This window comes from Cottoperca gobio, chromosome 12 (genome assembly GCF_900634415.1).
Source record: "Cottoperca gobio chromosome 12, fCotGob3.1, whole genome shotgun sequence".
Classification (NCBI taxonomy): domain Eukaryota; kingdom Metazoa; phylum Chordata; class Actinopteri; order Perciformes; family Bovichtidae; genus Cottoperca; species Cottoperca gobio.
Window position 1 is genome coordinate 19,407,645 of NC_041366.1, and position 23,282 is coordinate 19,430,926.

General features: G+C 41.6%; 1 protein-coding gene across 1 annotated transcript in view; it reads left to right on the forward strand.

The window, feature by feature from the left end:
- arhgef28a (Rho guanine nucleotide exchange factor (GEF) 28a) overlaps positions 1 to 9,952 on the forward strand; it is a 40,510-nt gene extending 30,558 nt beyond the window's left edge. The window contains 4 exon segments of the mRNA XM_029444921.1: positions 34 to 81; positions 775 to 1,293; positions 2,941 to 3,226; positions 8,413 to 9,952. Coding sequence (XP_029300781.1) covers positions 34 to 81; positions 775 to 1,293; positions 2,941 to 3,226; positions 8,413 to 8,582 — 1,023 coding nt within the window. The 3' untranslated portion in view covers positions 8,583 to 9,952.
- Positions 9,953 to 23,282: the final 13,330 nt, after the last annotated feature.

Below are 23,282 nucleotides of genomic sequence, written 5' to 3' on the forward strand. Positions count from 1 at the left end.
ATGTTGATCTGCACGTTGTGTTTCTGTCCACAGGTTGCTCTAAGTGTCCAAAGCCTGACGCAGTTACTCTACAGTCTGCAGGTGAGTTAATTATTCACCTTGTATCCTGCTCACAGCCCTCACATACACTTCCTCTGTTCTCACTGAGAACATAAGCTCGCTTTGTTAGTGTCATGCTCGAGATGAAAGCTTTAATATGCCTTCACACCCCGGCTCCAGTAAACACAACCAATGCTGCGCTCAGCTGTTTGAAGCCAAAGGTGCATGACTGAGAATCCCACTGATAATGTTTCTGCTTAGAGACATAGGAGGGTCTTTTGTTTCACTATACACACATACACACACACACACACACACACACACACACACACACACACACACACACACACACACACACACACACACACACACTGCTGTTAAGTATAAAATGTAAATTTGTGCAGAAAGAACATTACGTGTATTTGCATAAGGGGTGTGTGCGCACTCTTGCTAATCTGTGGGAGTTTGAGGTTTTGATGATATTTTCATATTCAAAGTTCTGTATCTCTTCTTGCGTATAAACATAAAAAACGAATTTCTACCAGTGTCGGTGGGGTACTTTCACCATGTGAAGAGATGCTTTGTCTTTGCACATGAACATTCAGGGCACTCCGTAGAGATCATATTTTCTTTCCATTCAAATCACCTTCTCTTGTTACCTGTGCGAGGATGCACATGTGGTTAAAGTGGTGGTTGAGCCTTTGCATTTTCCTGAACTTCCCTTTTCTGTTCCAGGCCGCAGTGACCATCCAGGACAGCTGCTATGAGGTCCAGAGGCTCCTCCTGCAGGAGACCGGGCGTCCTTCCCCCCGCGCCCAGCGACCTCACCTTCCAAGCATCCGGGGCAACACCCTGCAAGAACAGGAGAAGCAGCGAAACCTGGAGAAGCGGAAAGAGGAGGTGGCGACGGCTCAGCGGCTTCAGGACCGACTGCGCCAAGAGAAGGAGCGCTGGGAGAGGGCGTGCCAGGCCAGGGAGAGCCAGCAGGGGGAGCAGGAGAGCAGGCTGGAGGAGAGGGAGAAGCAGTGCCACCTGGAGATGGAGAGGCTGAAGCGCGAGAAGGAAGAGTTGGATGAGCAGCTGGAGGAGTACCAGCAGAGCCTGGAGCGGCTCAGGGAGGGCCAGAGGAATGTGGAGAGGGAGCGTGAGCGTCTGGACAACCAGCAGAAGCTGCTCCAGACCTGGAGACACAGCCGGCAGAGGAGTCTGCCCACTGTGATTCCTCACATGGTCATCCCTCTAGATGGGCAGCAGGTACGGGGGGCACACAACTGACAACTGCTTCTTCTGTCTATGCATTAAAAAACTATCTTCTGATGTTTGATCTGAGCAGTGATCAAGGGCTCTGACTGAAGCTCCTGACCCTGAGGGGAGTGCGCGGTAGATACACAGTGTTTATGGAGTGTTTCTTGGCTCAAGTCATTAATGAGAAGCTCTTCTAAGACAGCTCTCAGCCTGAGTTACACTGGTTCACTCATTTAGACACAGCAGCTCAATCCCCTCTTGATATACGACCTGCGATAATGAGAGCAATTTCAGCATCATTTGTCTTAGTGCTCCAGCAGCTCCACTCACCAATAAACATCTCAATGATTGATGATAATTAAACCGTTGCAAATAAAAGCTCCGACAAAATAATTAAAACCAGAGGCTCGTAGCCCAAGAAAGCAATCAATCGTGTCCGAAAGGACTTAAATTATCGACGCTTTGTTTGAAAAGCACTACAGTGAAATGTCCCCCGCAGCTGGAAGGCACAGAGGATAAAGGGTGCACTGTTCTCCGTGCCCTTTAGGTCTCAATGCACCTCACATGGACAAGCAGCAGTGGGGAAACTAATACAGCTCATGCATCTACGTGAGCCTCCGCTGGGTGCTGCTTTGTGCTGCTCAGTTCAGCAGGTGTGACTGTTCAAAAGAGGCACACACAGAGAGAGCACTCCAATGGACAGACAAATGAGACAAATGAGTCGTGTTACAATATTCCCTCCCTCATTAATTTGCGCACCATCGTGGGCTTTTCACAGGCTGGACGTGACGAGGCTCTCCTGGCTTTTTTGCGGAGTTATTTATTTCCATTCATCCATTTCAGTCCGTGTGGAGGCTGCATTAACAGCAGCGCTCTGACAAAGGCGTGCAGAGGCAGTGGAGGTCCTAATGTTCCCCTGTTAATGTTTTAACCAGAGGCAGCGGTTCACAGGGTCAGAGACAGATCGAATGACGCACACACACACACACACACACACACCAGTTCTCAGGTCCTTTCTAATTAGCCGTGCTGCCTCCGCTCTACAGAGGAAAAAGGAGGCCACGTTGATGTGAAGATGCGACAGTAAACTATTCATTAAAGGGTCAGCTCGCCCAATTTTCTTTTCATATCTGACCATGCTTCTTTGTTTCATTTGTCCAGGGTTTGAAGTATCCATCTCTGAGAGTTTTGCCTCTGCATCAAGACAAAGGTGATTCGTTTGTGGTGCTCGAAGCAGCGAAAAATAACATTTAAAAAGAAGCAGCAAAAAGTGTCTTTTCAGAAACTTTCCAGCAAATAGATGGTCCCTATAAACACTTCTCACAGTCTGTGTATGATGCAGACTAAATACGTGTTCAATGCTGTCAGTGAAACAAGTGAAATTCTATTCACTTCCATTGTATTGGGGTGGAAGGTCAAATCTCAGAGACAGATATATCAAAACCTGGACAAATAAAACCAAAATGATCCATCTGTCTGTTGCACCAGGTGCCTCTTGAGGTAAGTGGGAACATTGATTTTGCGTGAGCTCCTTCTTTGTAATTACAGTTTTAGAGAAATTGATCTAAAGGTCTACAGACAGAGCCTTTAATAAGCTTGGTACGTTACATTATAATATAATATATAACCTTCCAGCTCTCTCCCCCCCCCCCTCAGGACTCAACCTCAAGTCCGTCCAGAGACCTCTCCGGTAACGGCTCCGTGTTCGTTAATGAGGCCGCGTTCGCCGGCACCAGCATCAACAACCGCCACGTCCACCACAAAAGGAACGACCCCAGCGCGCACAATTGTCTCAACACACTGCTGGCAAAATCGAACAGCAGACAGCCCCCCGTAGCGAAGACTCCCCACAGTCCACACTCAGACTCCCAGGGATGGATGATGGGGACAGGGTACCTCTACAACCCTGCAGGAAGGCTGGAGCTGCAACACATGCCCAGTGGTAAGACGCTTTTATCATCTGTCATCCAGGAAGTTCAAAACAAATCAAATCAAATGGCGACTCGGGGATCATGGGGATTCATATTCTCCTTTCTTTTGTCTAATACATGCTACGCGGGATGTGTGGTGTGTAGACTAGGGCTGTAACTAACGATTACTTTCGTTATCAGTAACGTCCAAGGTGCACTTTGTCAAATATCTATCGACCAACAATATAAAACCCAAAGATATTCCGTTTATTAGACTCTCACAACCTCACAACACGTTTTGCATTCCTCAGATTGTCTTATTTTAATATATTTTTATGGCACAAACAGGTGAAACTATCAGATATTTCACCCTAAAGCAAAGATTAGAAATAAGAGTTCTTATTATACACTTAAATAAGAGAAACATAATCCTCTCGTCTGGAACTACAGAGAATGTTTCTGCTTGAAAAATCACTTAGTCGATTATCAAGATGAATTGACTAATTGTTGTGTCTCCAGTGTAGACACAATAACTAAACCAAACTAACACTAAATGAGCCTAATAGCTTTTTGAGTATGTATCTACATTCATTTACATATTATGCTTTCAGATACCATCTGTGAAGGGTGTAGAGAAATCCACTAATGAATGCATCAAGGAGCTCAATTCCAAAAACTTTTTCATTACTGGTCATGTTTAATATCCTGTGTCTAAGTGCTAATGGCGAGACGTTACACAGCTCAAGTGCCTCTGCTATTTGACAGCAGTATAAAACTGTCTGCTGCTCAACATAAATGAGAAATCTGCTTCCTGTGAGAATGTAAACAAACCCTCTGCCTGCACTTGTTTCACCCATGTCGTGAGAGCGTACTGTACACACACACACACACACACATACACACACACACACACACACTCTCTCAAGGCTCTATCCCTGGTGAGGCCTTGTCTGTCCTTCCTCTCAGTTAATCAGTGTCTCCTGACAAAGAAACCATCCCTCCTCCTCCCCACCACCTCCACCTGCACCAGCTGCAGTGAGCCGGGGCCCTCGCCTGCCATAGGAAAATAAAATCAATGGTTCCTCTATCTATCGACTGGCAGGGCAGACAACAGCATGTGAATCACAGGCGATGGCGGACTGATTGCGACATCGATCTAAAGAAATCTTTATAAAACTCATTACAGCATGACTTGTCATCGCATCAGGAGAATGGGGTGGGGGGGGGGAGATGCACGCAGGGAAATGAGAGACGCCGACACGTATTAATCTGTGTTTCACTCGCGAGGTGTCGGCTACATTCTCACGTTTGGCCGTCCTCGTTTCTAATCTATTTACGCACAAGCTCATTCTCATATTCACGGCAGGCGGGGAGAATTACCTGCGTCTTGTTCCTTCGCTCTTGTGTAAAAACAAAATGGGATCAGTGTTAAGTGCAGCTGATGTAAAGTATTGTTTACCAGCTACAGCCAGCAGCACAATCTTTTCCTCATTGATCAGCTTATTAACCTTTGCTCGTTATAAAGCGCACACACACACACACACACACACACACACACACACACACACACACACACACACACACACACACACACACAAGCCCCAGTGAAACCTGAGTCACTTGTTAACAAGCCTGGGGTGTATACTTGGCTGCCATCTACAACGCAGGGTGCGTTTCAGCTTGACATCTACCCACAATGCATTCCTCAGTGGATCCCATGAGGACCTGCAATTAGGGCTGTCACGATCATGAATTATTAGTTGATCATTTATGTGTCAATCAATCTTCGAATAGTTCTGACACAAAGTTTCACCTGTCGCTCTGCTGCACAGCTTGCTCTGAAACCGTCGTGTAAGATGAACTATGTAATGAAAACGTGCTAAAAGGAGTCTTGATTTTATTTTATGAAGTTAATCTGCAACGCCATTTCCGCTGCAGCTTCTAGCCCTTTTTCAGGAGGGGGACTTTGTTATGCCTCCCAGGGAAGAAGTTGACGCTCACTTTAACGTTATTTCTTCTCTGCTTCGATCGGCAACAACTGTCAGCTCTGAGCACGTCCACCATCACTCTCTTTCTCTCTCTCTTCCACCCGGAGCTATTTCTTAAATCAGCCACGCTACTCTTATAACGTGTTTCCATCCAAACATTTTCATGTGAATTATCTACTTAGAAAAGCTGAACTCTGTCATACACAGTGCTGCTCCCCGTAGGGTTAGGCTCTCCCCTATAAATAAAGACACCCGTTATCGGCACCTCTCTGTCACCATCTTGCTTTGAAAGCATCAAATACGCTCTCGCATGAGCTGAACCAGAAGAAGCTAACAGAAATAAGATCTCCACCACCAAAGCTCTCTTTTCACATGGCTTTTCTTTTCTGACACTGGAAAGTTGTGCTCGGATAGATGCAGCACTTTATTCCCCAGCGGATCAATACTTTCTATTTGTTGCCACATTGGCTTTAAATTTCCCTTTTTATGTGGAAACCAACGATTATGCAAAAATGATCGCAGTCAGCTCAAATAATTACCCAATCTTCACATGATTGCTTATTAGATTTATGCCTCTATAATAAGTCATTTTAGTGTCTTATGTGCAATCTCAGATTTGAAGACTTCCTCATGACGCGCTGCCTGGTATGTGGAGGAACCTGGTATCTGTTGTTGTTGTGTGAAAAGAAAAGGAATCCTTTTCAAATGCAAATCGTCCATTGTGTGCCGTCTGTCGCAAACAGGATCTCACTTCTCATTCTCACCTGAGCATGTGAACATTTCTTCTCATGCACACACACAAAAATACACACCCTTTTTTCATTCAGTGGATTTCCATAATTTGTTCCTGCACAATGTAATCTCGGTGAACCAGTTGGATGGAATTTTCTGAAATGACGCCTCATCTGATGAGTCGCGGTTTTTGTTGTTGCTCACCTTTCCAGACAAAGGATGAGAGCATCGTGCGTGTGCTGAGGAAGAAAAGAGAGATGAAACTGGTGCTCCTTTTAAAGAATGCACATTAATTCACATTTGTATAATAAGCTGCATGATACACAAACCGAAACTGTGACTTTCTAACAAAGCATTGGGCTGCGCGGTAATGGTTAAATGATACTAATGATTATTTTAGTTCAACGCTGAGATCCCGACTAGGAGAGAAGAGGAGCGGAAGAGACGTTTCCTGCTCTGGTGGAAAGAAAAAGCACAGTAAAAACAACAGACATCAAATAAATAATACAGCAAATACAAAGGTTGACACCATTTAATGTTCTCTCCCAGCATGGGAATATTTAAGTGCTGCTATATTAGCATACATTATCAGGCTGCTGTCATTCACTGTACTACACACTTCTAGCTGCGCGATGATTGTACTATAATGTGTATAAGAAACAGCTGTTTTTCAACATCGACTTATTTTAGAATACTTTTGCTACGTAACTTGATTACTTAACGAACACCATGTATGTAAGTTACGTAACAAATGTTCTTATTTTGAACCCAAACCACAATCTTTTCCTAAACATAACCTCCCAGTCAGGTTCTTCACTGCAGGCGCACAGATCGCCCGTGTTGCTGGACATGCACGAATAATGGTCATGGTCATGGTCATGAGGTTACGTTGTAATGACTGCACGTGGCACAAAGACTCTCTTGTACGTCTTTGTGTTTACCTGATGTGTTCTATAGCGTGTTCCAGAAGGCTTTAACTCAGAGAGGAAGTGTAGGATCTTACATTGCATCTAATGATGTTTGCAACCAACGCTTTTCTGTTTGTTCTAATAACCCAAGCCATCTGGTTTCTGTGTTACCATACTAGACTGATATTTCCTCCAAATGTTCTGCAGCCCGAACAAATTGATGTTTTTTGTTGCTTTCTTTAAATATAGCGTGCATTAAGCTGTCTGTGGTGTAACATATTAATTAGCCTAAAATCTTATTACTTTATAGAAAGAGACAGAGATTGAGTGTTTTGATCGTCTAGCTGCACATCAGAGGCCAGGCCTATACATGCATGGTGGCTAACGGAGCCACTCTAACAGACTCTTATATAATTAATCACACAAAGACACTTTCCTTCAGGGACACAATGAGGCAATTTATAGTTCACGCCATCTGTTACCATGACAGCACACCTGCCTTAATGCTAGACAGCACCCACTATGCACACAAATGTAAGAGCACACACATTCTCCACTAGATTCCACCCACGGAAACTAATTCTCTCAAGATCTCCTTCCATTAAATAATAATGTTTTGGCACTTGAGAAAAGCTATACGTCCAACTCAAGGGTTTGAATCCTTGTAAGACTTTTCTTCGTTCCTCCTCATCTCTTCTTGTTAACCTTAAAAGTGTGAGGAGGAGGGAGTCATCGAATCCCAACCATGACGATGGATTATGTTGACAAAGATAATGATAAAAGTGACACCTCTAAGTAGAAGGGGGGAAAGATGGATAGCTTGAAAATCTTTTTGTTTTCATTCTCTGTGTCATGCTCCGGTGCAGAAGGGGGGCAAGAGAGGCTGAGCTGCAGCAGCTGTGGTTGATCTATATGCAGTCAGTGATTAGATGACTGAACTCATTAAACAATATATCCTGGTGATTATTTATTGGTGGTTAGTTAATGATTGATTTGGTCAATGTATTATCAGTAGGTGCATTTCTGATACACACTTGTACAACAGGGCTGCACCGAATAGTTCACAGGTTCATTCATAACGTTTGATTTCTTCTGTCTATTCATTCTGTTAAAAACAGGTATTTCTGCAAAGTAACAGAAAAAGATTAGGCTACACTAATATTATTAGTATTATGCTATTTGTAGAATTAGATACCAGTGGTGGATGCGTAGGATTGCTTCCAACTCGTGTGACATTTGCATTAACTCCAGAGCGTTGTAAAGCCCACAAGTCAAAATGAATTTAAAAAAGATAGATTTCCAAAATTCACAACATGTCAAACTAAATATTCTGCTTCAATCCATATTTGTTGGCGTCTATCCTTCAAAAACACGCCAAAACACTTCTCGCTCTCCCGATTGCTGCACACAGACGAGTTATATTTATTAAAGAAAGTTGATTCAATAAGTCAAACATATTTAATCTGATTCATTCAAGCCGAGGATTTGGGGTTTTTTTAGGCTGTTGAGAAAAACATCAATACAAGCTCAAATAAAAAGGAGACATTCTGTCCTGACCTGCAGTATAATAATTGTGTTTTTCGCTCTCAGATCTTCACGGTCACGTCGGGGAGACGTGGTCGTCGACAGCAAGCGGAGCTGACCCATATCCGGTGCTCCCGCATCCCAGTGACCCTCAGCTGGACCTCAGTGCTCTGGTTTCCTTGGAGACTGACAGCGGTGGGGAGGAGGGCAGTGAGGAAACCATTGTGTACCTCTGAATGTGAATACATTTCAGACTCTAAACAGCCAACCAAGCACTTGGAGAAAAAAAAAAAGACTTTTATGAAGCATCACGATTGGAATCAACAGTCTTTGAGTCTTGTTATTTAAAAGATTGGGTTGTGGTCTTTTTGTTAGTGTAATGTTACCGGGAGCACAGAGAGAGAAACGGATAGAAAGAAGGTTGTTTCTCACATGTGTCATGCACCTTAGCTCGAGGCACCACTGGGTGTTTAATGTCTCTCTATTTTCTGTGTGTGTGTGTTTGTGTGTGCAGCTTCACTTTTCCTCTTTTCCCCCTCTCTGCTTCTTACTGTCCCTCCCTCGCTGCCTTCCTTTCTCAGGTCCCACACATCTCGTCCCTCGAGCACTATATTTATTAAATTTACCACAAAAGAGGAGAAAAGGCGTACAAGCAAAACATCAGGCTGTATCTCTCTAGCGGCCGATTGTCTTAACTACCCTTCTTTCATCTATCAGACACGCTCTGTTTATGTACAAGCCGAGCGTAACATAAGGCACAAAACATTAGGATTGAAAGATGAGGTGCGACAGTGTCAGTCCCACGTTTTTCAGACCCGCTGGCTGGAGCCATCATTTATTTCTTTTTTATCTAAACCACGTTTTTCATGTTAAGAGAAATAAGCACAGATGTGGTTTCAAGAGAGATGTTGCAGCTGTGCTAATATGTAGATTTTAACAGAGCGCAGACATTCAACCGCAAAAGCCTGAGAGAGCCTGTTTTGAGTACACTGTTCCTGGGGAAAAAAGATTTTGGTGCAGGAAGATGGACAAAAGGAAAACATGTTAATACATTTTTAAATATGAATGTAATTACCACAAATGTCTGACTACACACTGGGGATGAATCCTAATGATTTGATGATTCCATGACTATTCTTCAAGTACCTGTGGTTTTGAATGAAACAACTCAACTATTGGATGGAAAGTCATGCAATTAGTTTCAGACAGTCATGTCCCCCTGATGAATCATAATGACTGTGGTGATTTCCAAACTCTTCATCTAGCCCCATTCTTCATCATTATCATCATCATCAAACTATTGATTGACTTTGGTTTATGACGAAATACCTCAAACACTAATAACATTCCCATCAGCCTCAGTTGTACTTTGTGCTTCGTGCTAATTAGCAAATGTTAGCATGCTAACACCCTAAAGTAAGATGGTAACATGGTAAATCATTATTCATGCTAAACATCAACATAGTAACATTGTCATTGCGAGCATGTTAGCATGCTAACACCCTAAAGTAAGATGGTAACATGGTAAATCATTATTCATGCTAAACATCAACATAGTAACATTGTCATTGCGAGCATGTTAGCATGCTAACACCCTAAAGTAACATGTTAAACCATTATTCATGCAAAACATTAGCATGTTAGCATGCTGACATTAGCATTTAGTTCAACGCACCACTGTGCCTCAGTACAGCCTCATAGAGCTGCTAGCATGGCTCTGGACCCTTAGTCTATTGTTTGTTTTCTGTTATTGCTTTATAAAAATCCCATATTTACTTTACACAAGCTGTAAAGGGTGGAAGATGCTGAAATTGTCTTTGTAAGTACCCAGAACAATAAGTTGCCTTATTGAAACTGTCATGCTAACGCTAAACTATTACACTTGAATATTCATGTAGAATATTTACATATTATCTCTCATGGGCATTTGTATGTGTAAAGAGGTCCCTGTGCCAATGCTTTAGGTGTCCCTTAATGTTTTTTACAGACAGTATAAAATATAAATTGGTTTAATTACTGTTGTAGTTTCCTAATGGGACAATAATGCAGTAGCAGTATTTTTGATGTGAGTTTATAACCATGTATATATTTTCGTGCTTTTATTTATTTATTACAGTACAAAAGCGTTTTACAGTGCTTTGTGAAGGGTTGTGTTGTACATACAAGTATACCTGTGTGAACAGATGTGTTTTCGTTCGTTCATGTTGTGTGCTCAGACCGTATAAAATTACTTTTATTGAACTTAAAACAGTGCTTTGTTTTTCTTTCGGCTATTAAATGAAGGCGTCAGTACAATAAGATGAAATAAAAAGCAAACGGGTTGAAGTACAAAAATAATGTTCAGCTTGGGTACAAGTATCACTTGTACACAAGTTTTATGGTCCTGGTCCGTCGGTGAAGCGTCTCCAACAGTGTCAACAGATGTGCAGTTTGCCAGCAGTAGCAGGTGGTAAACCAGGTGCATGAATGTCAATGATTTCCAGACTGCACCAATCACAAAAACCACATCAGTATTGAATGAATGCAAAGCTTACACAAAGCTTAAATGTTTCTTTAAAATGTATGAATACACAGACTTTTATGGGTATAAACCAAAGACTGTATAAAGAAGGTATAAACAACATCATCCCAATCACAGTCTGTCTCTAAAGTAAAGGCTAAAAATAAAAACAGAGATACCCTAATTGGAGCTTCTGGTTTTCCCTGACAGCAGTAATATATTTCATATGCTCCACCTGTGTCTCTGTTGCTCTTTCCTTTTTAAACAGAAGATCAGATGCCTGAGATCAACAGGGTTCCTGCTCTACCCCCAATATACGCCTTATTATTTCACCACGGTGCTGCATACAAACGCCAACACCATTCCTCGTCACCCGCACTCCTCAGTCTGTTTTCAAGCTTATTCAATTTTGCTTTATTAAATGCAATTTGCAGGAAAACAAGTGTAATTCATGCTTTAATTACCACATATTGATTTTAATAACTTAACTTGATTAGACTTTATTCTTATTTAATCTGCCCTTCCCTACTTCAGTCTAAATGAATGAGAGCAGAGGTGGATAAGCCGTTCAAATTAACTAGTAAAGGCAATGCCACAGGCCACCAACACTTTTTCCAACCTTTCTGATGACTAACTGTCTATTCATTTCAGTGCCAAGGAAACTGTTTATGGTTTGTTTGTGAGCAGGATTATGGAAAAACAACTTTATTTTTTTGATTTTCACTTAGTGGAAGGGTGTAGAACGGGCCACAGAAGAAACATTACATTTTGGAGCCGATCCGAATCAGGGGAAGATGTATGCATTATTTTTCACTTCTGGAAACTAGCCTTGGTGGAGGTCTGTGCTCTCCGAGTGCCTTTTTAGTTTGCATTCATTTTTATCAATATTCATATTGATAACTCCAATGAACCTACTTTGAACTGACACGACATGGATGGAATCCTTTTTACAAGACTACTTCATGACATATTTAAGTGAACAAGAATATGGAGTTCCTCAGGGGTTAGTTCCCGGGCCTCTTCTGTTCATTGCTCTGCATGCTTTTATAACCTCAAAATATGGAAAACACTAAATCTGTGGCATATTATCGTAATGTTGTTCCACGCCTTGATTGCGATCTAACATCTTCAGCTCATTCTATTTCATGTAAATTATGTAAACATACCTTTTTTGTTGTTGTTGTTGTTGTTCTTCTTCTTCTTCTTTCTTCTTCTTTCTTCTTCTTCTTCTTCTTCTTCTTCTTCTTCTTCTTCTTCTAATCATAAAGTATTCATTTTAAAATACTCAAGGCCCACAATACCTCTCTGTTCTGCTTCAGTTTTACCAACCCTCCTGGTCTATCAGGGTCATCTGGGACTACTTCACTTCTAAGGGTAAAAGAAATATCGTCACTAGTTTCTCTGCACCACAAATCTGGAACAAACCTCTGGGAGATCTGAGGTCTGCTCTAAATCTAACCTCGACTAAATCAATGTTTTTCTGTTTACCACTGCTTTAATAAGTCTGGAGCTATGTCTGCACTGTAACGACACTGTAACTTTAATTCCTTTGGCTAATATTCTAATTTTATTATTAACTCATATACTTCAGTCTTCATATTTTTGGATTTGCATTGTATTCCACATGTATTTTCAATCCTTACATAAGTCTACAGTGCTTCTTTCTGTTTCTGATCTTTCACACTGATGGTCTGCCCTCTGCTTGATCCTGTTGCTACTTCTACGAGCCCCTCAAGCATCCATTATACTCATCGTTCTTTCTAGTAAAATGAAGAATACACTTTCCTCCATTATCTCTTTTTGAGCCCTCACCTAATCACTTTTGAAACACTTTGAATGCTTCAGTGAGAAGCAGCTTTTATGGACCATATAGTTACGTATAATCAAATCGTTCCTGTGTTTTATGTCTGCAAGACTTTTTGAGCTGCGGCAGAAGGAAACCTGTCAAAGGCATCAAACAGCTGTTTGAGGAGAGATGGCAAAAGGGTGTGGAAAGAGACAGGAAGAGCTCATTTTATTTATTTTTAAAAACACTTTTGTATGCATGTCATGGAGTGTTTCTATATATTTTGTGTCTGTTTGACAGGTGTTATGGTACATACAGGCACATGCACTCGTACTATGATCAATGCCGATCAGCCATCTGCGTTTCTTCCATCTCTGATTTCATTCCCTGATAACATTACAAAGGCTTTTCATTTCATGATAACATTATAAAGTTACTGATTAAGATCTCCTTCCAAGTCTGTCAACAGTGGAGCCAAAAGTGTAAATAACCTTGAGTGATAGTTTTCTTTCAGTAAACCACACACGCTCCACATTACAACTGAAATAATGTTAAATACTTAATAGCTCTTCAGTGTTTCTCTCTGAATGTGGATTCAATAATCAGAAGTTCCTTCCTCATTCCACAGTAAAGAAACCCCCAGTACTGTATGTGGCCTCTGTCTGTCTCCCCTAGTTGTTTTTTAATGACCCCTGTAGAAGGTAACCAATAACGCCAAAGGAAAAACCGATAAAGGGGAAACATATTATCGCTGAGTCATCTGCCAGGGTGAAATCTGCGTTGCTCAAGCCTTTCCCAAGGGGAAGTGTAATGATTTCTGTAGGCGCACAGAATAAACCTGCCCGGCCCAAATATAAATAACAGCCATTAAAGCTTATCCCAGTGAGGAATGCTTTTATGAGAAACCTGAACAATATACAGCATATATACAGGTTATTAGATTTCTCTTGGTGTGAAATATAGTGACAAGCCAGACTCAATATATATACAGACTGTCTACAACAATTTACTCTAAATTTGTTTGACTTTCAATACTTCTTTTCTCTATTAGTATATTTGGTTGGACTAAATATGTCAGAGCAAATTTAACAATCCTTATAACAAGTCTGTGCGGCGTTTGCACTCTTCGCAAAGAATGCCGTGTTACTTATGAAGTGACATTCTAAGTGACGGATCCTCTGATCTGGATTTAATTGGTCTCACTCATCACGTCCCTTTTAAGTCACGGTCATCTCCTGCAGCTGTGTGAAAGCCAAGTGCAATGCTGTTTACCCCAACATAAATGCAAATTACAGCACTCAGACATTAGACAGCTTCAGTATCACAGCCACAAAGCAATGGTATGCAGGTCAGATCGGAACTGGAGGCTACAGTGGCAAAGATTACCAGAAATTAATAGGACTAAAGGATTAAATAAGGGTTTATTTACCCTGTAGTAGTTGACGAACGCCATCCATGTTTGTTTCCTTTCCGATATTTCCATTTTATGTAAAGCCAAGTTGGATACATCACAACTATGGGAAAAACACATCCTTCAGCTGGTCAAAGTTACGACTTGGATGTTGGTTTTATAAGCTGGAAAATGGCAAATGTGTTCCTTCCCTGTGACGTGAACGCAGCAATAATGAAATTGCTTGCCAACATTGTTATTATGGGCTTGCTTTGTAAATTCGTAGTAGCCTACATAAGACTCCTGGGACATAAAAGTTTATCAGCAATGCTAGAAACTTTTTTTACAATTATCCAGTAAACAACTTCATACACATATTCTATATTTATGATCCGACCTAAAGGGTAATGGTAATAATCATCTACAAAATGAGCAGAAATACTGTCACACATCCTCCACGTCTAAGGTCGATCTAAATCTACTTTCCCAGATTGAGGTTGGAGGCGTCGCTGCAGATAGACGTGAAAGAAATGATGTGACACGGCAGAGACCAAACACACCTTAGTAGTACTGGGGGTGACAGCTATAGTACCCCCATTATGAAACGGTATAGCCCTATATAATTAGAACCACCACTAAACTCCAAATAGACTATTGACTATCATCAAACCTAAATGATAATGGAAGTAATTATCTTAGAAATGAACAGAAATACTGGCGAGGCACAAATCTGCCACATCTAAGGTACATCTACTCTCCCAGACTGAGGTTGGAGGCGTCGCCACAGATGAAGACGATGATACAACACATACGGTTTATTCTCCCTCATTTTAAAACACAATCAAAAGCAAAACATTTCTCCTATAGGTAAAGAAATATTTCATATTGATGTTATTGCTTAGGATATGTCAAAAAGGGTTGAGATTGATAATCCATGGACGTTTCCAAACACCTCACACTACCAGAGGGGTGAGAACAAATCAATAGAAAAATGATCCATATCCATCCATGTCAACATTGCTTTTATGCTTCTTCTATCCTATTTTCTACCTCCTCTCATCTACACTTGACTATTGTTTTATTAAGAGAATAAGAAGTTACTACGTCCACCTGTTGGAGGTATTGTTGCCATGAACGGCGTATAATCTTTCATGTCGTGTGTTCACCAGCGGCCGTCCTGTCAGCACTGCTTTATTCACTCTGTCATCAGTGTCATCAGTTGTTCCTGTGATGATGTTGGCACAACAGCATCACCGGAACATGTATAGGCTATGCGTGTTAGCGAAAAATGCGTTTCATGTGTCTGCTGTCTGCGGCTCACAGCGCTTTCAAAGAAATTCACAAAGGAAGAGAGAGAGAAAAAGCGTCTTGACAGAGTTGCGGCCATTTTTAAATGCCTCCTTTAGTTGCACTGGGGGGGGGAGGAGGTGAGTGGTCTTTCAGGCGTACTGATACATGCCAAAGGTGTGACATGCATCTGATGCCGTTCGTGAGAGCGCAGGGATGAGCAGTTCACTGTGATCCTGCACCGTGACGGCTTGGTAATCCTCAACAAAAGGCTCCCTCATTAGTTCAACCCGCCCACCTGCTTCTCAATAGGACCCTCATTTTCCTCCTTTGTCCCTCTAAATTATAGAGAACTGTTAGGTGTCCATGTGGTGTGTGTGAGGAGCAGGCAGTATATTTATTGGGGAGTGGATGAGTAGGGTGATGTGTGGCTTTCAAGCTATTCTTCGTGTGCAAACACGTGACAAAACTGTGTGACGTATGCGTGCGACGCCATGTTGGTTGGTATACAAATCAACAATGGCGTCTAAAGCGAACAACAACAACAATACAACTCCGACTTCTTCAAAGTATTGTGACTCTCTGGAGTCCTCTGCAAAGGCAAGATTCAGAGGAAAAAGTCTACATTTGCATTTTCTTTCAATCTTAGACGTTTAAATACAAAGAAAATTAAGAAGCGTTGCAGCAACTCACACGTGAACGGGCGCCATGTTGGTTGTGTATTCCAACCAACATTGTTGACTTCCGGGTTGGGAAATAAGCATGACGTCACATGCACACGATCTATAGGATAAGTTAACGTAACTTAACCTGTAGTCACTGGATAGCGAACATAATCTCCGTACGTTTCCTACACGCAGTAGGGTTTACCAGATTAGTTTTGTGTTGGAATTATTCAACAGAAAATATGGTTGAGTTATAATCAAGTTCTTAATCATTGGATTGGAGAGAGGTGTGTTATTTTGTTATTTGTTATTCACACAATGACACATTAATCCCATTAGGAGAATCATATACTGACTACCCTAATTCTCTTCTGAATTATGGTTAAGGCCAACATTTCTAACATTTACCCAGAAGTGTTAAATCAAAGGTCACTCGACTTGCTCCAGATTCGTGGAGACCTTTCACTTCCAAACTGAGAATCCTCATTAATGATTACGTTGTATTCTCCACAGATAACGCTGATGGGCTGGGAACATCCAAACCACATGTTTTTGGAAGTGAAACTCAAAGTGAGTGCACTGAAAATGTTGAAAATAATCCCACAATGTTGGTTTGTAACCTGCGATGGATGCTTACGAGACAGTTTTGCTCCGGATTTCTCTTCTGAATACATTTGGCTAATGTGTGGATGTGTTTAAAAGCCGTGTGATCACATTTCAGCAATTAACTTGGCAGATGCGAGGTTATTATTACCAAGAGGAATGTCAGGCCCAGATTAAAAATAAACAATTATCCTTTCGGTTGGCTCATCTGAATGCATATATGTGTACATGCATTTTCTCTCAATGAGTATCCCCACTGTCCACTGGACCGTGAGCTCTTTAATGTGAGTCCCTCACTCTACTTCCCTTTGATAATGTCCTCCCCGACTTCAGAGGAAGTAGCAGTTAACAGATAGCTGGCCCTCCTAGATGAACACTTTGTCATTAAAAAGAAAAGGGTGAAAACAAGGTCAGTCCACTCCTCCATCCACCCGTGCACAAAGAGGAACAGGCATTTATGGCTTTCCGCGGTCATTTGCAGTTAGTCACAGGCACGGCAGCCCGGCTTCTCCCTTGTGATCAGACCGGAGTTAGTGAAGCTTTGTACACCAAATATTTATGCCAGAGTAGATTAAACAGGTTGGACACCCGTGGCTGAAATGGGTCATCGTGCATTTCCTTTGACCCATGAGGCAGAACAAGAATCCTCAGTGTGGCACTGCTGAGAAGAGACAGAACTTATGTGGAGGTCATTGTTTTCTTTGGTCTGCATATATTATCCTCTTTATATTGTACCTCCCATATTATAGCCTAGAAGTGATACTGAAAGCCATGTGGGAATCCCTCCTGACCGAGGTCCAGGCTTTATTAACTGGCCTCCTGTCATTTAGCAAAAGTGGCCCCCGGGCAAAACAAGGTGAGGAGATATCCCTGGGCTATGAAAGCAGCGGTGGAAGCAACACTGTACTTCCCAGTCTAAGTTTGTGTTAACAATGCAAAAAAAAGGGGTTTAAATGTGTATTCTTATTTTTATATTCAAGAAAACATGCAGACAAAACCGTCGAAAGCAGGAGTACAAAGTGAAAAAGTAGCGAATATAAATGCAAAATAATTTATATCATCAGTCAATATGAAATAATTAGTTTATATTGCTTACTTATTATTAAGGTTTCTTATTATATTGTGATAAAAATTTCCCAAATTTAGCTTGGAGCCCTTCTCTTGTTGTGAAAGTGCAATTTCTCTAGAATAAAAACATTTTCTTCAAAACATATACAAATGTCTTTATGAGTGTGATTTGAGAATTAACGAGCAAAGAAGGAGGACTACTTACAGTATTGGGGTTCACACAGGTGAGTATGTTTGCTCTGTTTCTGCTTTATTATGTGTGTGTGTGTCTGCAGCCTCTTGGATATTGTTTATTGTGTCTCGATGATTATATTCTGCTGTTGATTCTATAAGAAGTGGCAGGTTATTTAAGTTCTGTGCTTGTTGCACCCGCCGTGGTGTCACAAGCTCGTATTATAGGTTGGTAACTTTTGTGTAATTGTGTTTTGTCCTGTTAATTGCAGTAAGGCTGCACAGAGGAAGGCTGTTCAATTGATTCTGAGTTGTAATCACTGCAAGGCTGCAAAGTGCAATCTAGGAATATATTGTTGCTTTGGACATAAGGGATCTGTGGTGTGTTGTGTAGGCCTGAACATTGGCACTTTAATGTGTAGCCTAAATGTGTTCTTCAATTTAATACGACTATTATATGATGATGTAATGCTGGGTGTTCAAGCAACTGGCTTTTTGTCTGTCTGTCTGTCTGTCTGTCTGTCTCTCTGTCTCTGTCTCTGTCTCTGTCTCTCTCTCTCTCTCTCTCTCTCTCTCTCTCTCTCTCTCGCTCTCTCTCTCTCTCTGTGTGTGTGTGTAATTTCCGTATGTTTGACACCCCTGTTCTACATCATGCTTGCAGCTTTGTGAGGTACTGGTATTGTGTGTTTTGTGTGGTCATTTTAAGGCTAACTGATGCCTACTATCACATCATTTCGGACACTTTTTATTAATAAAGATTACTGGAAACTAAGAATATAAAATGTGAATTAAAAACTCATGAACATTTTATGTGCTGGTCACAGTCAATCGAGACTCAAGCCATTGCTTCGTAAAAGCTCAAAGTCTGTCAGGTGCAAAAAAAAGAGTTCTTCATTAATAGTTCATCTGCAGTTCATCTTTAATAATCTCGGAGGCAGTATATTTGGGTTATCTCAGCCCCGGTTGGTCTTGTGAGATGATACTCATTCGGCCCGATATTGACGCTCCATGTTTTCGGTCTTTTGATGTCTTTGATGTGATTTCTTCTCCAGAGGAAACTGCTGCTCTTCCCTTTCCACCCTGACAGAAGGGAAAACGTCTCTGAGCTCTCCTGTACACACACACACACACACACACACACACACACACACACACACACACACACACACACACACACACACACACACACACACACACACACACTGGCAAACACATACACAGTTATATTCATAACTCTGGCAGTATGAGTTAAAAGGATTTGGTCTCATTAAAATATTTTGGGGGTTATAGAGGAAGAGGGATCAGACTTTATTTGATAGCCCGGGGCTGGGGAGTGGAGTACTTCAATCACAGAACAATTGCTTTAAAATCTCAGCCTCTTTCTGTATTAGCTTTCCCCTCCCCTCAGCTCAACGACTGAGGCTCCATGTTTTCTTTTGTTGTACACTCCGCTATTTATGATTGATCTAGCAGTGTTGTGCTGCGAGGCAATAATCAAATGTTTTTTCTGCTAAATTTAAAACACATCTCAAAGCTTTGTAGCGTGGAAACGGGTGTTTTAAATGCATTTATCCAACAGGCAGCGAGCAGCAAGATACAATCAATCAATATCTGAGGTGAACAATATTCAAATTGTATCAAGCTGAGATGCAAATACTACACCTGGTAAAATTAAAAGCATGAACATTTCTCATAAATCTACATAGGAAAATAACTGGAATCTGAAGTGCTGAAAAAACCCATTGGTTTAACAGTATTATGGTGATTTAAAATAAGGTAATAAGGTAATAAGTTATTCCTCACAGTTCATTAATGATCTTGGGTGGGCACCAGTGTTAAAAACACACAAGAACACATTGTTCCAATACGTGGAGGCCAATTCTATACACGCCTAAAGCGAGAACTTTGTCTTTAATCAAAACAAAATGTTGTGTTATAGGCCTGTGAATCAGACGCTGGCAAATCCTGCCCTGCAGTAGAGAAAGCAAAGAATGAGCAGAGAAAAGTGAATGAAAGAGAAAAAGACACATTTACAATGCCTCGATTTATATGCCAACAAGTGGGATGCCAAAATAAACAAGCAACCTGAGAGTTTGGCTTCAGGAGTCGATGAACAGCGAACAGGAAGTGAGCAAGAACTGTGAGACTCCTTCTCAGGGTCCCTGCAGACACACTGTGGGTGTTTCTGTGGGAAATTCGCCAGCAGCTTCACTGCGATATAAAGAGAGAGAAGCTGACAATGTTGAATCCATCTTAAATAATTAGCGCTGTATAAATGCAGTCCGAAGATACAATAAGTTAGATCCATCTTGTACCTACAAGATAATAACTTGGAATCATTTTTCATTACTTTCGGCTCCGTAACTGCAAGTTTCTCAGACAGTATTGAATGCAAGTGAAATATTATAGCTTCTGTAATAAATATTATAATTAAAGTTTGGGGAACCATCTGCAGTATCTCTCATTCAATACCACATTGGCAGAGAGGTTCGAAATAATCATGTAAATGAGCTCGTCGGACAGCAAGTGATAGTAAAAACAAAGTTAGAGGCTCACTTGGTTATAATACATAAGTGTTCTTATTTAATGATATCATGGTTCATTTATACTCTGCTCGCGTACAACATAAACTCACCATCAATTATTTCAAAAAGACAGAGAGAGAGAGAGAGAGAGAGAAAGTGAACTGAAAGCTATTTACTAAGCTATGTTCTATTATCAAAACCACAAGCTCCCACACTTCTCCCAAATACACCCACACGTAGATGCATGACACACCACTAACCCCTGGGCCCTCGTATGAATTTTAATCACAGGAGGGTAAAGCAGTGAAGTGCAAATTCAGACACAATGCCACAATTAGCAGCCTTGCGGCAGTTTCGGAGGTCCAATTAGCAGCAGGACGAGCGGCAGGAGAGACTTCTGTTTGCTAACGAGACGCTTGACAAAGGTCAAAGAGCTCGCTGTAATCTCTCTTAGGATAATTAATTCAACTGTTTTAATATGTGTGATAGGAAAATGTCCCCCCCCCCCCCCCCCACTGGTATCTGTTCTTTACATTCATCTTATAAAAGTACAATTAAAGGAGCTTTTAATGAGTTTTAACGGCAATGAGCTAAGACTCTAAATACATGTGTTTACCACGAGAAGGCCTGAAACACTTTGGCTCCCACACGGTGGAACGCCTCCCAGCATGACTCATGGATACGCTTAAGTTAGTGACATTTAATGAGGGAAAAGCATTTAACACTCACTGGATCCCCTTAAAATACCATAAAAGACACTTTGATGTACAAAGTTGCGGGCTATTAAAAGTTTTCTTGCATAAGGATTCTCATTTAATAATAAATGGACACCCGCTTGGTCACGGGTGACTTACTTGTGGCTGTTGGCGCTGCTTTTTAAGAGACCACTTCACACCAAATTACGCAAAAAAAAACTTGTGATTGACGATGGAAAAATACATGTTTTTTTGACTAAAGTGGTCGTTTACTTTACTAAAAGAATAAGGTATTTCTAAGAGCCATGACATGTATTATCATGACCCAGACATTAGTTATAATCTGTGTCATATGTTGTCTGCAGCAGCATCACTGCAGTACATGCTAATCCTGCCATTGCATGTTGGAAAGCAGAGACGAGCTGTGTTGTTTGGAGCACGAAAGAGCATCTGCATATCATTATACCGAAAGAAGGGATGGAAATGCAATAACAGTTGTGCCTCTCAGGGTGTGTGTGTGTGTACAGTACATGCACATACACACCTGGCACGCATTACATATTTCTGCTGTTTGTGCTTGTTAAGGAAAAACATTTCCTGCATGTGTGCCCTGCGTTCCTGTGGCCCTATTAATGGCTGCTTTTCCTTTCTTTTAGTGGTGCAATGAAAACCAAGTGTATTCATGAAGAACATAATAATACAGTAGAAAGTAGAGGAAGTGGGAACTATTCCTGAATGGTGATGGGCTGCCGCGTGTGCTTGATGGTGCCTCTGTGGCTCGGAGGTTGAGACACAGATGGAGACATACTGTGAACAGGGTGACTGACAGCTCCTGTCTCTGTCTGCGTTTAATTTCTGTCTCGCACTGATAACCTCGGTGATATAGCTGCCGCGGTGGCGACAGAGCAGTGGGGAGAAGTGTTTAATTGTGATTCATCTGGTGGTCACTCATCAGTTGAGGCTCCACGCTCCACACTGCGGGCTAGAAGAGAACAGGCCGGCTGGGTGCTGATGATAGATCATGGGTAATGAGAGTGTGAGGAGTTCATGTGTCATACAAGTCATCAGTCCCTATTCCACCTCCTTTTGAGCTGGTGAATCACATCCTTTTGTGTGGATGGAAAAGGAAAAAGCAGCAGAAGAAATGCACTCCTGCTTTAATTTGCGAGCGAGAGAGTTGCCTGTGATCCATCAGCTGGTGGATGGAGCAAAGGAACAACACAGGAGCGACTCACTGTGGGGGAATGTCCTCACGTGTGGCCTTTCACTCTGCATAGATGTTCACAATGGTGGAACATGTTCATCCCAGTTCCTTGAAGTCCAAGGTGATGTCTGGTTTTGTCCAAACATATTCAGTTCATGATATAAAGCAGGACATTTCCGCATTTGACTGCCTCTGTTATCCTCACGTACGCAGATGATGTGGAAGAGGTGTTGCTGTAGAGTTGGGAGATGGGGGGGTGTTTAAATGATAAATCATGTCAGGAGCACACGAAGGATGTGAGAGTGGTGCCATCGATCACCTCTGCTGTGTCATACAGCAGAACATTTAATGAGGAAATCTGAGCAGACAAGGGGTGGAGACGGCAGTCTGTCACCGTGGGCGGCTGTCAAATCTATTTCAAATTCAAGCATTTAGTAAACACTCTTATATCCAGGAACTTTAGTATGATGCAAAAAACGTCTTGCCAAATGCATTTGTTTGTTAAATTAAAGCAGATCAGACCTTTACCTCTGGAATGCTATCTGCCACCGACGAGGTTATGTTTGTTGGTTTGTTTGTCAGCATAATGATAGAACAACTTCTGGCCCGATTGTTCCTGAACCTGGTGAAAGGGTTAAGCGTTAGCCGAGGAAGAACCCATTACATTTGGGAGTGGATCTGAATCACAGGGCGGACACATGCATTACTTTCCTGAGTGCCCTTCTAGTTTCCAGTGACTTATTGTGGTACGTTTGGCAAAAATGTCATTACAGTAACATTGTGACAATGACGTACGAAAGGGGAAGACGAGCGGTCAGACGATCAGAGAGGTTATAAAAAAAAGCAAGCAGTATAGCCATATTATCTAAACTACTTTAGCAGGAGATAAACTACGGCAAGTGCGTTAGGTCAAAATGAAACCAGGAAGTCGGTCTGGTTTGAGAAAAAGAAGATAGTGTTATCACAACCAGTAGGAAGAATGGCCCAAACTGTAATAAGAAAAGATCCAAGTTGTAAAACAGCGTAATTATCCTTTAAATAA